At 37.6% G+C, this 15,355-nt stretch overlaps 3 protein-coding genes across 3 annotated transcripts; all 3 read right to left on the bottom strand.

Annotated features, from left to right (window-relative positions):
- Positions 1–179: 179 nt before the first annotated feature.
- On the bottom strand, positions 180–3,669 carry LOC121300668 (RNA polymerase I-specific transcription initiation factor RRN3-like). The gene is made up of 8 exons (XM_041229327.1): positions 3,271–3,669; positions 2,434–2,540; positions 2,134–2,190; positions 1,232–1,321; positions 828–957; positions 611–670; positions 430–493; positions 180–303 (listed from the first exon to the last, which is right to left on the bottom strand). The coding sequence occupies exons 2-8, from the start codon at positions 2,527–2,529 to the stop codon at positions 195–197; spliced, it is 606 nt and encodes a 201-aa protein (XP_041085261.1). The 5' UTR covers positions 2,530–2,540; positions 3,271–3,669; the 3' UTR covers positions 180–194.
- A 4,450-nt stretch (positions 3,670–8,119) lies between these two features.
- si:dkeyp-72e1.6 (transmembrane protein 238-like) lies at positions 8,120–8,614 on the bottom strand. The gene has a single exon (XM_041229058.1). The coding sequence runs from the start codon at positions 8,612–8,614 to the stop codon at positions 8,120–8,122; it is 495 nt and encodes a 164-aa protein (XP_041084992.1).
- Positions 8,615–10,165: 1,551 nt separating this feature from the next.
- On the bottom strand, positions 10,166–10,799 carry LOC121301002 (phosphoinositide-interacting protein-like). Its single transcript, XM_041230061.1, has one exon. It carries the CDS (start codon positions 10,532–10,534, stop codon positions 10,202–10,204), a length of 333 nt encoding a protein of 110 aa, XP_041085995.1. The 5' UTR covers positions 10,535–10,799; the 3' UTR covers positions 10,166–10,201.
- Between the last annotated feature and the right edge of the window lie 4,556 nt (positions 10,800–15,355).

Below are 15,355 nucleotides of genomic sequence, written 5' to 3'. Positions count from 1 at the left end.
GAACATCTTCCTGATGCTATTTTAACAGTAAACTCAGCCCTATAAGTAATGTTTGTGTAAAGGTTAATTCAGTCTGTCCGCAACAGAGTAGAGCTGTACTTTTTAAAATATAAAGCAAACTAAACGCATGGGACAAAACTTTAGTTCTACAAGATTCCTCAGTTAGCTCCAAAGTCTATGCGTTACTTAATGTTTTAGGATTCAGTGTCTATTAAAGGTAGTTGTTTCCTTACCAATGTTCTTCCAGACTTGTTGATAAAAGGAAACTTTTCACGGAGGATTGGCATAAGAAACCTGGCCGTTCTGCAAAACAGAAGAGACATTCCTGCGCTAGCCAAACATTTCAAACAGATTAAGAGACTTCACTCAAGTCATAACTGAAAAATATTGTACAGCTCTATGGTTGAAGTAACATGCTCAAATACTTACGAAGGAACATATCTGGCTATAACTTCCAAGGCCCGATGACACAAATCAAAGTTCCTGGGCAAGTCTAATAAAAAGAAAAAAGGGACTTTTTTTGTGACTGCAAACCAACAGCTAACGATACATAAGGTTCAGGGATAGCCTTTTTATGTATAACAAACTTTTTCACAAAGAAGACACATACTTTCTTCGTCATCGTCCGAGTCTGAAATGTCCACATCTCCTTCCTTGATTACAATTCTCCCTGTTACAAGACAAAAACTTCACTTAGCAGAGCATACACCAAGAATATATGCCTAACGTCACAGCAGACACTAAAATAGACTGACAGTGAGTGCAACTGTGTGGAGTGGAACACAGCAGTCTGAATATAAAACAAACGCATGGTCATGAGATCTCACCCGGTATGAAGTTGGAGACAGTCACGCTAAGACAGGACCTCAGGTAGACAGTCTGGGCTGAGACCAGGTTACTCAGGAAGGCCAAGTACTCTTCAACCACATCCTGGCTTCGGCCTAGCCAGGGCAGTCTCTACAAGAGAGGGTTTCACCTTTATTTACACACACCGCCACAATACCTCCTGTCTACGAATCCACTTACAGTCTAAAAATCCCATTCAACATGGTTCAAAAATATATTTAAAAAACTGAAGCACATGCCGAAGCTGTGGAAAGAGTTACGCATCACAGAATACACGTCAGAACGATTCCAGAGCAGTTTAACATTCACTGAATACAATTAGTGTGGTTCCTTGCTGTGCTACAGGAGGGAAGAGGTAAATGAGAGAAAAAGTGTTGGATCTCACCAGGATGACGGAGACGAGCTGCTCAAAGTCCTTGGTCAGGTGGGTGACACAGCTCCGGAACTCCTGGAGCCAGTTGATAATCTGAGCATCCTGCCAGGTAACAACGAAAAAAAACATGTACACAAGGGAGCCCTTTGATCACACATGCTCACATAACCATTTTCCACTGGCACAACCGACCCCCGAGGGTTCAAGTATACCCTCTGGACCCGCCACTCAAGTCAAATACAGCACCTCTTAATAGTGCGTGATCTACATATGACTCGGCATGTTCACTGCATGACTCCAGCTCCCCAGTGGAAAAACAACCAGGCTCCTACTAAGGTTGTCCAGCGGAGAAGAGGTCTTAGTATCACAGTCAGTAACTGCACCGGACTCTTCAGCAAGCTCTACTGCCCCATAAACATAACAACTTCAATGGCCATCGTTTCCCCTGGATAGAAATATTTCTTAATGTCAATGTCTTATTCTGTTGGTTTTTAAACTGTCTCTGTGTGCGTGTTAAAGAGAAACTTGGTGGATGGTATGTGATATCAGTTATGTTGTCCTCCTATTGTTTAGATTCACTTTGTAAATCATTTTCTGTTTCAGTTATTGTAGCCTGGTGACTTTTGTGTACAGCTGCAACCCAGAGTCTAACTATTAACCAGTTCTTCCAGGAATGGAAATAAGACTCCCCTTGCATAGCAGTTTTACCCATTCCAGGTTTTACTTGTGTCTTATTAAAACTCATAGAAAAACCAGGAATGGAAAAAACTCCTTAGCAATGGGAGTTTTATTTCCAACTCAGTTCTCCCGCTACATATATCACTAAGAAACACCACAGAGAGCAAATGTGTTTCTTTTTTCACCCACAAGTTTCTGTTAATATTTCTGAAGATAATCAAATCTGCTTTTCTTACCTTAATGTCTGGGTCTAAGAGTTGGTGCTTTAACAGTTCATAATCACTGGTGTCACCCTAACAAAACACACACACAGATATAATTTGCAATAAGAAATATTTAATTGTTTACCAAATGCACTGTAAATTACACAATACGCATAACGTGCATATACATACACCTATATTCACATCCTGCCACGCACCACTGCAAAGTGTCATTTTACTATCACTGCCTTACATTGATTCTCAGAACTGAACTATTTAGAATTAAATTTTACCCAAATCATAATGTTAACTGTTAACCTTGGTTCACCTCACCCGTAAGAATTTGTCCAGAATGTCAGTCACAGTGCCCCCGAACCGCACTGTCTTAAATTTCGGCGAGTTGATGAATTCACGGCCATCCACCTCCATCGTCTCAGCGACTTGAAAAGTGAAAAAGGAATCAAATATAATGTATCTGACTTTACTAACTCCTCCGCTCTGAGCGCTCTAATTGCCAGTCCAGTTTGTTTACATGCCTCAATGCGGGAGGGGTATTGGAAGAGGTGGAGCATTTATTTTAACATTTCCCACTTGGTACAAAACCGATTTATTCATTAAGGTACACAAGGAATTGTGCGGTTGTTCAAACGGTTTCGTTTATACATTTGAGTGCGACTCTGGTGTCGCAAGGAAACTGACAATTTGGATGACCAGATCCGACCTGTCAGTAAAATGTAAAACAGTTTCGTGCATTTCATTGCAAAAATAAGAAAGTTGCCACAATTTTAATTGTGGGACACTTACGTTCCTTGTACCTAAAGGGTTAAATGTTAAGAAAAATGCAAAAACAAGTCGTTTTTGGAGGTTTAAGAAGTTTAATTAATCAACAAAAACAAACAGAGAGAGAAAAACAAACAGAGAGAGTCTGACATGACTAGACATGTTTAGTGTCAGAAAATTCATGACGTACTATGACTTAACTTACTGAAACTTTAACACGATCTACTCAATCACCTCAATTCCGGGGGAAAAAAAATAGAGAATTTCCATTCGTTTATTATTTTATACAAAAACAAGACCTAAAAATAACACTAAATACATGCGGGTTCAGAGCAAAGGTAAAACACGTAACACAACCATATAATGCATAACAAATGGTGGTTTACATACCTTTTCATAAATCGAGGTACAACGTAATGTCACTGCCGATGTGTTTGACGGTGCACACTATAAAGACAATTCGCTTATTCGGTATTTGTGTTGCTTTCTTCCACGCCATGTGCAGCCGTGCTGCTTCCCACGTACCCGGAACAACAACTGCTATTTTTTCTAGTCCTGTCTCTGACCTGGAAATTAAAGTTCATTGCGTTGTCACGGCGTGTATCCGAGCTTAATAAAATTTTATAATGCGTCAACAATTAATTATAAAACCTCGTGGTTGTTTTGTTGTGATAACGAGCAACTACAAATGAAACCATTTCCCTGCGACGACGCAATGCATTTTAATAAAACGTTTACACTGGCTTCGTTTAGAACTTTTTTTTTCTGTTCTCCGAGTCTAAGCAAGTTGTTTGCAGTCGTGCTGTAGCGAAGTATAGCCAGCGGACGCTAAGACTGAACAGATTGGGAAATGCTTTAAATACTGTTATTCACAATTGAACCACCATAATGTTTTTTGTATGCTGTACATTTATTTATTGCAATATTTTTGGATAAACACATTGAATAATAAATGTTTGCCATGTTTACTTAAAATACATATTTTCTGTGTGCCATTGTGAAACATTAAAAACACTGCAAAACAAGTTGAAACTGCTGCTTCCTAGTATTGTATCACTTCCTGTGCTGAGGGTCAACATCACTGCCCAAAATCCCTACATTAGAACCAGTTTTCAATTAAGACCACTTTTCCCAAATTAATTTAGATAAATAAACACTTCAAAATAACTGAGATGAGGTCGGAATACTTGAGTGACACAGGTGAACTATGGGTTTAATTGGATTGTACAGCAGAGATCATCAGCCAGGTAATTATTTTTGCTGAAAAGGATTGTTAGGTTTCCAGGACAGGGGCCATCAGGGAATGTGCAAATTAGAAGGGGGGAAAAAAAACAAAAACAAAAAACCAATCTCTTGCATCAGGGTGAAATGTGAGCCTTTTTATTGTGGGTCTCAACCCTGGCAACAGAAGTCAGGTGACTGCCTGTTACTCCAAGGTCTCCCTGTTTACAAACACACCAGACAAACACAGAACCCTGCAGAGGATTTCAGAATCAGCATTGCCCCTGGCTTCCTGGCAGTGTTCAGGGAGCTGGCTTCAATTCCTGCCGAGCCAGGTAAAGTAGCTGTGATGGGATGGTCATTTATTTGTTTGAAATGCAGACAGGTGCAATATTTGTTCCAGATTCATGATGCTGCTATTGCTAGTAACTGCTAGGTGTCTTCCAGTTAGTACGCTGATATTGTAGTGGCAACACTAATTCTCTGTTTTTCAAATATCAAACTAATATACCAGCTGAAATGAATCCACAAGATGGCTCACTTAAACAGGTTTGTATCGATCAGTCAAATCTGACTTTCCCTTAACCTAGAAGCAAAAACAACATTCGCCCACAATATGCTTAATTACAAATTACCCAAGAAACTACAGTAACAACAGTGGGCCAAACACTAGCACTCTGTACTTTTAAAATGGGATTTTAAAAAAGTATACAAACGTCCAGAAAACTTTCTGCGTGCTGCTCTCGCTTCTCTCTCTGGGTTGTATGTATTGATCAGCAGCTTCCAGATATACTGTCAGTACCATTTCACTGCAGTGAAGGGAACTGCCCTGGAAAATATGCTAATGAGTCAAGACAATGGGTTCAAAATGTTTTTGGTGATAATTTAGTAAATAAACCTTCAATTGTCTCAAATATCAATGTCTTTCAAACTTATGAAGGCCATTAGTTGCAAATCACTTCTAAAATTGTGAGCTAAAAGGATTATAAACAAACCAAAATTATACTTTGGCGCATGTGCAACACCATTTTCCTCAGGATGGTAGTTTAAACTGCAGTCTGGAAGGGCTATGCGGATATTTTCGGATGTGTGAACCAATGCAGCTTATTTGACGTTACCATGCTATTTGTTCCCACCAACAAGTCCTCAGCAGCAAATGAGATGGCAAATCTCAGGGGCTTTAGATTTGCTAGCTCAAATCTCATTATCTGTACACTGGAGCAAGCCTGCCCAGAGTAAGAACATACTACAGGGACCAATACAGACTGTCAACCCTCAAATTGATAATGTGAACAACATAAACTATTAATCTCCTTACTGAGAAACATTTAAAGCATGTAACGCCCCTGCCATGTAACCCAGAGGGGGGGATTTTACTACAGAGACAGGATTTTGTGCAAAAAGGGGCAATGGGCAACTGAACTAAGGCTGAAAGAATACATGTACTTTTTGGTGTATAATTTTTAAGATTTAAATAGAAAGCAGGTGGCACTTGCTATATGTAAATACAGTATTCTACAAATCCCGAATTGGGAAGATTAAAAAAAGCATGTAGATGATTGCTTGTTATGATAATCCAGAGGGATCAATAAGCTACTAACAACCAAACAAGCAAGATGGGCCAAATGGCTTCCTCTCGTTTGTAAACTTTCTTATGTTCTTATGTTTTAATATCTTTGTACCAAGTTTTTTTTTTTTAAAAGTGAAAATGTGGATCTTTGTTCTTACCTGTTTTTGATTTTTGCAATGTCAAAATGAGTTTGGTTGTTTTGTAATATTCAGCCTTTTTTCTGCTAATATAGCAATGGTAATTACAGTATACGCCAAAGGAAGCTTTCATTGTGAATTTTTCTGCATCCAGTTTAATGAGCTCTACATTTGCAAACAATACATTTAAAAAAAAAAAAAAAAAGAGGAACTGTACCTGTATGCCATGATATTCAGGTATGGTGATTATTGACTCATAAACTTGATCTGACTCCCAGACACACTGTACTTGTCCAATTAGTATAGTATAGACCTTGTTGATCTACTTATATTTAAATCATGTTCACAAACAGATAGAAACTATTGGTGGACAACACCTATAAAACTGTACAAAGGTCAGGTATTCTGATCCTTATCAAAGCTATAGCTGCAGAAAGTCTAACCTGTCATACCCACTGGAACAATAACCAATGAAACACACTTTAAAATAACTGGGGAGAAATGTACTATGCAGGCTGCAGGCATATATAAAGTACAGTGGTTTTTAATGATTAACTTTTTCAGATGTGTGCAGTGTGACTAATGTTGACTTAAAAAAGACTGAGTCCAATATAAACAAATACTAACCATTACTTTGTGGGTCTAGTGATCTGCCTAACTAAGTTTCTAAAAGGTACTGTTGGTGTGCATGCAGAGGATAATCAAACAAACAGAAAGCTATTCACAGGAAAAAAAAGTTAAAATATTAAACACGTACATGACAAGATTTTACTGACTTAAAAAAAAACACAACAGACAAATGTTGTCACCTAGTTCTACCCGCTAGCATCCAACATGGTCAGTGCTGCTTTTGGGGAAAGCAATCAGTCTTAGAATATTGCCACATAGGGCGTCCTGGAAAGTCAAAGTACAATATGCTGGAAAGTCCACATTCATCAATTGCAAAATGCAAGCACAAGAAGAGACACACTCCTACCTGGTTTGAATGGTGGACTCTTATCTAGATGACGAAACCTAACTTATACAATGGTGCACGTAGAAAACCGTTTAAATGTATGTTTACTGGGACAGTAGGACCTTATTGAGAGTTCTGTACCTTTGTCTGTAAATGTTGTTTTTCATATAAGCTCCGACTTCAAAACCATTCTGTACTCCAGAAGATTGTTCTCAGGAGTCAATGGCAAAAATACTAAGAGAGATGTATGCATTGCCTGTAAAATGTTATCAAACGTTATTTCTTGTGATGGAGTTGAATGCACTGCAACATCATGGAAGAATACAGTGAACAGACATCCATAAAAATACTGTATATTGGACATGTAAATCAATTTCTCTGAAATTGTAATCTACTGTATCCTGTAGGAATGACTTTATCAGCTTTACCCAACACTCAAAACCTCTTCAAGAAATCCTACCCACAGACTTGAAATCCAGTATTTTGCGCTGAAAACAAGATACATTAAATCGTTGTTTTTGTTTTTATGGTATCAAATTTTAATGTACAAAAGATACAAAAAAATGGTCACAGTAAATAAATAATTCATCAACCAGAAAACCGGCAGAAATCAAAATATGCTTTTCACAAAGAAAACGAGGAATAGGCCAACTGATTCAATGTTCAATGTTCAAGTCAATGCAGTAAAACGTTTGTTTGGCTGGGTATATGGCTTATCGATAAGATTGTTTCCCTATTAAAGTTGATTCCCCTGTTTAAGAAAAGAGAAAATGTTCGTTAAGTGTATATTTTCAGTTCATATTGTTTACATTTAGAATCCTGTAATTGGTTGATTTAAAAAATAAAAAAAAAAAAACATAAAGCGTGTTTTTTATTTTTTTTTTTTTTTTTTTGGAAGAGAAACCCATTTAGAAGGTAAAATAAAATGGTTGTTTAATTGTCAAAAGTATAATTGTAAATATATAATGCAAAACATTCCACTATTTTCAATTCGTTCTTTAAAAATCTGATGTATTCAATTGTTACTGTACATTTTATTCTTTAGTTTATGCAGGACTGTACATCCCCACACTCAAAGTGAGTCATGCAGGAAACTACAGTAGCCTTTCAATAATGGAAAATCATTAACAAGAGTTAATAGCCTCGTCTCAACAACAGCTTGCGCACAAAACACTTTTAAATAAATAAATAAATAAATAAGAAACGAATAATTAATAATTTAGTGAACTACAAGTGTTTAAAAATATATAAATAAATAATCACTAATTAGACCCGTGGCAAACTTTTAAAAACATGAAGAGTTATCCTATAACAAAAACCATAAAATAAATCAAATGAAAACGTACCCTTCTTTGATTATATGGCTGATGTTTGAATGGCTGCGTGGTCCGGTGGCACTTCGGTAGCTACGGCAGCAGAGACCGTATGCACATTACCAGGCTGTGCCATTGGCAGGACCACTGCCTGCTGTGTTGGACCCGCTTGTGCCGGCCGCTGGGTCTGGGGGTTGCCCCTCTGTCCTTTGTTTCGTTTATTCCTTCCGAACGATGACCTGAAACCGTTGGTTAAGCGGCTCGAGAGCCTCCTCACTAGCCCCACAACCCCGGTGTCCTTCTTCAAAAGACCGACATCGTCTTCCAACTCCTGCGGTGGCACCTCAATGTTGCCAGTGTACCAAAACACCCACCAGATCAGGCTAAGGAATATGATAATGGCTCCGGCGTAAATAAGAAAATCATAAAAAAAGAGGTTGGCGAACACTCCGATCAGCAGGATTCCAAGTCCCATGATATCAAAGGCGACCGCTAGCCAAAAGGCACAGGAACAGCGTCCGAGTCCCATCGCTTCCATGTCGGCCAGGTATAAGAGAAACAATGACACCTGATATGTGTATGCTTCTTTCCCCTCTGCCTTTGAAAAGTGTTTCTAAGGATTATTTTCTTTCCTGTTCATACAGGTAAGCTGAGAGAGGTGTAGGGTTCACAGTTCACCGCACACACGCCTCTGCGGTAGCGCCGCGACGAGTCCTTTGTCGAAACTCACCTGCAACCGAACTGAGACAGGGGGGTGTGCGTGGCGTCATACAGGTAGGTAATTGGCGTAGCAAAATAAATGTGTGTATGACCTTTCAACAGAATCTACTGACAGTGATTCCCTTAAAAAAAAGACTTAAAAAAAATTATTATATATATATATATAAGCCTACAAACAATTAAATTACAAGAAATCAGAGTTATTACTGTATTGGGCAACCATGGATTTTCACAAAGCCATGCCAAGTTTTGTAACATTTTAACACGGTATGCATTGCAACTATCGTTTTGTAAATGTTGGAGCAGGTTCGCTCTGAGTTTTTGAAACTAACAGGAATATTTGGACGCTGTAAGGCAAAAAAATCTGAGTGAAGCCATATTCAGATGTTTAGAAAATGAACAAAATAATGATCCAGTACAGAAAATGGAGTGGTTAAAATCTGTGTCGGTAAACCTATCACAGCACTATGAGGTTTATTTCATATAATAATTAATTAAATGTATTACTAACGGTCATTTGATCATTAGTGAGGTCAGTATTTTGTAAGGTGTCCGTCATGACTGTGCCGACCCCTGCATATGATATGCGTTATTTAAGTTGAATTACCGTAACTGCTAAATTCGGTGCTCCGCAACAGGTTTCTGGATATTACAAAAAAAACCCCCAAAAAACAAGCAAACAAACCAAAAAAAAAAAAAAAAAAAAAAAAAAAAAAAAACATAGCTGATTCAAGAATATTTATTTTTTTATAATTACGGGCCGCAATTGCATCTGTGTCCAAAAGTTTTCCAGCAATCTACATAATTAACCAATATTGCTTCATAAAGTCCAATGAAACCTGTTGAATAATGTTACGTTAACATATTGAATTACAAAATTGAAAAATGTGACATTTCGAAATCTAACATGAAATACTGTACTGCTATTATGGCTCCCGGTAGACTTTTGCGATATGCTTTGTAGTTTCTTTGATTAAATTGTGTTAAATAAAATATCTAAATTATGTTCATGTAGTTTTGTCTTTTTAATTAAGCCTCAGTCCTAAAATTCTATGCAAAACATTTGGTCATGGCTGTAGATTTGATTGACATATGGTATGTGTCATTAAATTTTAATTAAGTGCCCAGTCCCGGTGGAGATATGCTGCGTTCCAGAAAAAAAAAAAAAAAGAATCTCTAGGTGAAACTTTTCTAAACTGTGAAAGAAAAAGTATGCGCTAGCTCATAAAATTCGCTCAGAAAGTATTTCCATTGCATTTGTCTTACAGGATATATTTTCATCTACCGCTTCGAACGTATTTTTTGTTTTGTTTTCTTACAGCTGGCGCATTAAAAAAAAAAAAAAAAAAAAAAAAAAAAAAAAAAAAAATGGAAACAGCTTATTTCAGCGTCTTCCATATTGTGACTAAGTGGGTGATCTCCTGAAATACATCTCCCTAATGGGTCCCTTTTGCCGGATTTTCTGCTTGATGACAGGCACCCAGACCAGCCCGGTGACCAGGAACATGAGTCCGATGGACAGGCACACGGGGCCCAGCGCGTACGGCACCCTTCCCACCCGTGAGAAGTAGAGGAAGGCTATGACTGTGCCGGCAGCGAAGAGCAGCCCCCCGATTACCATGATGATGATGGGCTTGTGGTAGTGGACCCAGTGGCTGGACTCCTCTGCCAGGACTGGCTCAGGCTGAAGTGCCCTCCTCACCGGGCTCATGGAGTCCGCTTCTTTGCGGGAGGACATGACCCTCAGGATTACAGGCACAGGGCAGGCACTGGGCACTGAGGGGGGCAGAATTCACAGATATGAGACTGTGCAGATTTATTTATTTATTTCTTTAAAACTTGCCATTCATCGTGTGCTAGTTGCATTTTTTTAAATTGATTAGTTTACAAACGATTAAATTATTAATGAATATCAATACTAATATTGTTATTAAATGCCCGCAGTGTCCCACAATAACATTGAATTGTGATCCTTTTGTTCTTTGTATCCTACTTTATCATAAAACAAACCTAGCTTTAAACTTTCACATGGGAATTTTGGCATTACATCTTACTGCTGCTAGGTATAAATTACATTCAGAAACACAGGAAATTAGAAATTGTGTTTTTTGTTATGTTTTATAGTATAGCCATAAAGCTGTTGGGCACACAATTTTAAGATACTGTTCATAAATATGATAATGCAATTAAAATAAAGAAAATACAAATAATTAGAACTAAGTGGGGAAATGATATCTGACCTTTCTCAGGGCTTTTGAAAGCGACGTGCCTGTTTGGAGTTTGGAAAGGCTCAGGGATCACCAAGGCTTCTTTGATCTCAGTGTGTCACCTTGGAGATTGATTGGTCAATTCAATCCACTTTCATTTATTACAGGGGTACCCAGCTCTATCCAATACTGTTACTAAATCATGTGACAGAAGAAGATATACAGGTTAATGACACACAACTTATAATACCACATTATAGCAGGACCCATCTGTTACACACGCACACACACACATATATACACACACACATACATATATATATATATATATATATATATATATATATATATATATATATATATATATATATATATATATATATATATATATATTTAATTTAATTAAAAAAAGTTTTATTTTTTCCCCATCTGTTATGGGGCGCTGTTTCTTTTACCTAGTCTTTGGCACCACCTGGTGGCCATATGTTATACGTGCACTAATTATTTAAAAAAACTTTATTCTACGTTTAAGTTAATGTGTAAGTCCGTTTATAGGATAAGTATTATGGTAAATGTCCATGGTATTTTTGCAGTTCACTGTTCTTACAATATGTTTTATTATACTGACCTAGACCGTGCACTATGTTTTGAGACTAAAATTGGAACTCGAATCGTGTCTTTATAGCATTGTGTTGTGTTCTACTGAAGAAAGCGTTGATCTTCTTTCATTCCAGCGTTGCTGCATGAACAGTATCCACCGTTGCCCCAGCCTTATATGGAATTAGGAGACCTGAGAGAGTACAGTTCAACAAGAACAGTGTAAACTGATACAGAACACAATGCCTTGGAGTGAGGGGAGGATGGGATGGGATAAAAATGTTTTTTTTTTTTAAAAAAAAAACAGCGTTATGCAGAGGGAATGATGGAGAAGTCAAACTAAAGAATGCAATCCAAAAAAAAAAAAAAGATATACTATACTTGAAAAACTTAGCAATTTGATAACAATAAAATAACTGCAACAATCCAAACACTATACGTCTCATTGCTTACATGCACTGTTTAAAACGATTAGTTGCACATACCTGTCTACTTCTGTCTCCCAGGATTGCTAAAGTCTGACTGTCTTACTAGCTACCAGCTCCGACTTTTCAGAGGGAGGAACCCTGCAGGAACTGAATAGCCCTGGCCACACCCCAGAGGAGGGACCACACACACAAAATATGTAGAACAAATGAGAAGTATAAAATACAAGGCTCGTAAGTTTTTATAACGAATACATGCACCGTTTCACTAAATATAAGCTAAACTGATTGTCGAAATGCGCAGAATATAACAAATTGCTGGGGTTAGGTATTTTACCTAGCTCTAAGTAATGTAAACAAACAGTGCTGTATTCAACGTCTGTTAATGATAACGTATGATACCCAGAGTGAAGTAAAAAGTACATTTTATTCAGAGTTAAATGGAAAATGATTATAAAACACTGCAATTTATTAAAATTGCAATTTACTTATCTGTTTAATAAGTAGAGTGCAAGCTATGGGGTAAGGTATAACATTAGCAAAACAAATTGTACAAATGAACGTGATTATGGGACACCACTGCACCTTATAAATTAAGTAGCGGGGTTTCGAAGAATATAGCATGCATGTGTTACTACAAACCTACAACTGTTTAAATAATAATCCGGACAACTTTTTACACTTATAACTTTAAAATCTGTTTCAAAGCTCGTTTCAAAATGGGCGCTCCAGTGCACTGGGGCTTAAAATCTATCTCTCCTCTAAAAACCGTAAGTGCTCAGGCCTTTCTGTTCCGTATTACATCATGGATCGTTATTGCTGTGTTACCTGTTTGACAATATGGGCAACAATCCTTACACTATAATTGCACCGGCTATTTTGAAAATAGCTTTAAACAGAATTTTAAGTTATAGATGTATAAAGTTGTCAGGATGTTAACAATAAAAAGAAAAATTGCAGTTATGTTACTTAAATGCAGCAACCCGTAGGGACGTATAACGCTTTTTGATAGCCTGTATTACATACAGTTGAAACATCACAATTCATAACCTGCACCTGGTAGATATCCGTGTTACTATAGCAATAATGACAACACATTGCAGACACATCAAGCCTGCCCATCTTGGGACACCCTAGTATTTACAGTGGTGTGTTTCTCCAATACTGTTCAAGCCCTTTGTTTGTTCCACAGATAAATACAAGATGTGTCTCATTTTGAATCATTTTAAATATTTGTTGCGGTATTAAATCCTGTAGCTATTCAGTCCAATTTGTGAAATGTGTTTGACAACCATGATTAAGTCATATTGAGGGATAAACCATAAACACATTAATTAATACTAAAATATGATAACATACAATGTAAGTTTAAATCACACACAAAAAAAAAAAAAAAACTTTTTTTTTAAGTGTTAACTATTAACAATGCTGTAATAAATTAACAAGGTTTGTTTTTATGGATTCGACATCATAAACTGACTGCAATGAAAAATGTTATTTATGTTATTAAAACGGATATGGTTTGGGTATGCGGCCTACTGCCGCCTGCTTGGCACACAAGATTCCTGGACTCGACAGAGCGCGGGCATTCTCAGCCACTGCTTAGGATCACTCAAAAAAAAGTGACCCAAGTCTTCCCAGCTGTAAACAGCAGCTCCATGTTCCCAATAGTTCAACACTGGTGTTTACGTGTGTGGACGGCTTCTGTGCTAAGAAGTAGGTCTGCTCTATTTCTACGCTATTGTAATGTACACACAAAAAAAAAGCACTGAAGGAAAATGACTTGACATGTAGTTTATACTGGGTTTTTGCACGAGAGGATTACTGTCGCTGGCTGATACTTTATAAACTTTAAAAAAAACACACCATCAATATATAAATTTATGGATGTGGGAAACAGGAGAATAACAAGAACACACATCCTGTCCATCGGTTACGTTGTAAAGTGACCTTAAGAGGTAATGTTATCTACATGAGAAATGTTAAGAACAGGTGGCCATTGTACCCAACAGTGCTTGTCAGGTACTAGTAAAATTCAGTTCCCCACGGAATACGGTTTCCCTCACTTAATTAATATAAGTCACATTATGGGCAACACAGTGTTTATAGGTGATGTTTATTTAGAAAACGCAGATATTACATTTCAGCTTAAAAAGAAGCATCTTTTATGTTACGTTGTTTGTTTTTTGCCGAATCGTTAAAAGTGTATGGAGTTCATGGAAGCTTACCATGAATAACAAGCCCTGTGCGAGCCGCTGAAGGTTCAAAATCGCCCGGAACCTGCTTTGATTAAATGAGCAGGGAACGTGTTGTGACAAGAGAAAGAAATTGATGCACCAGCACTACTTGCAGTCAACTGCAATGTACTTACAAATGCATAGTCCTATCTCATTATTATACTATTACCTACTGAAGGAGTTTCTCACAAACTATGAAATTTAAGTCAACAGAACAGTTACCAGGAGCAGTCAATCAATACCAATAATCCATAAAGGCTTTTGTTACTGCCACCCACTGAACAGGACTTGGGAGAGAACATCAGGGGTTTCAACCAGTGAGCCACTCTGGCCTCTTCTGTGATTGCAGTGATTTATTAAAAGCATTTCACTGACACCTAAGGCTCTTTGAGCTGGCTGGAGCTGGTTTGTATCAAACAGGAGGTAGAGAAATTTAAACAAATTAGAGACGATGAACAGAAGCTCCTAGTAGAAGGGCTGCAGAGGACAATCCAAAACAAACTGGGGTTAGAAGACCACTTGGCATCTGGTTGATCCAGAGACGTGGGTTTGTGGTCGCTTTTGTCTATCTGCAATCTACTATTTTAAAGATTTCTCACAGCACCATCTTTCCATTTACTATATTGATGTCTAATTGTATAGAAATTCAAATACGTTTAACTTATTAGAAAATATTACGTTTGCTTTGCCTGCAAGCTTAAGAGAAATACATATACTATTTATGTATGGGCACCAAGGCCATACTTTTAAAAACAGAACACACACAAAAACAAAAACAATGCAATTTTAAATAGGAAAAGCTTCCCGAGACTCACTTCTTGTTTTCAAGTGTCCCAGGAGAAGTCAATGCTGTACTCCACAAGCACATATTACAGCAGCAAACAGTCAAATATTCATTAAAACCTGCAAATGTACGCTGCACTTAACAAGTTAAAAATGACATGTCACACACACACTGCGCTTCGGGAATACAGCTTTTCCAATTGTATGGTAGGTTTCTTGGGGAACATTCACAGCAGCCCAGGTGTGTAATGAAGGTAGACAGGGTTCAGTTTCTATTTAAACAGGACAACCCTTCGATGTACTGATACTT

The sequence above is a fragment of the Polyodon spathula genome, chromosome 26 (assembly GCF_017654505.1).
Source record: "Polyodon spathula isolate WHYD16114869_AA chromosome 26, ASM1765450v1, whole genome shotgun sequence".
Classification (NCBI taxonomy): domain Eukaryota; kingdom Metazoa; phylum Chordata; class Actinopteri; order Acipenseriformes; family Polyodontidae; genus Polyodon; species Polyodon spathula.
The sequence above is the reverse complement of the archived record's forward strand: the minus strand, read 5'-3'. Positions and strand labels throughout refer to the sequence as shown.

Bases quoted from the DNA above. Each gene is read 5' to 3' on its own strand.
- LOC121300668 (XM_041229327.1), bottom strand. From the start codon at position 2,529: ATGGAGGTGGATGGCCGTGAATTCATCAACTCGCCGAAATTTAAGACA. The intron at 671-827 runs GTGAGATCTCAT...GTCTTGTAACAG, and splicing joins TGTCTCCAACTTCATACCGG to GGAGAATTGTAATCAAGGAA. The intron at 494-610 runs GTATGTGTCTTC...TCTTTTTATTAG, and splicing joins CTCGGACGATGACGAAGAAA to ACTTGCCCAGGAACTTTGAT.
- si:dkeyp-72e1.6 (XM_041229058.1), bottom strand. From the start codon at position 8,614: ATGGAAGCGATGGGACTCGGACGCTGTTCCTGTGCCTTTTGGCTAGCG.
- LOC121301002 (XM_041230061.1), bottom strand. From the start codon at position 10,534: ATGTCCTCCCGCAAAGAAGCGGACTCCATGAGCCCGGTGAGGAGGGCA.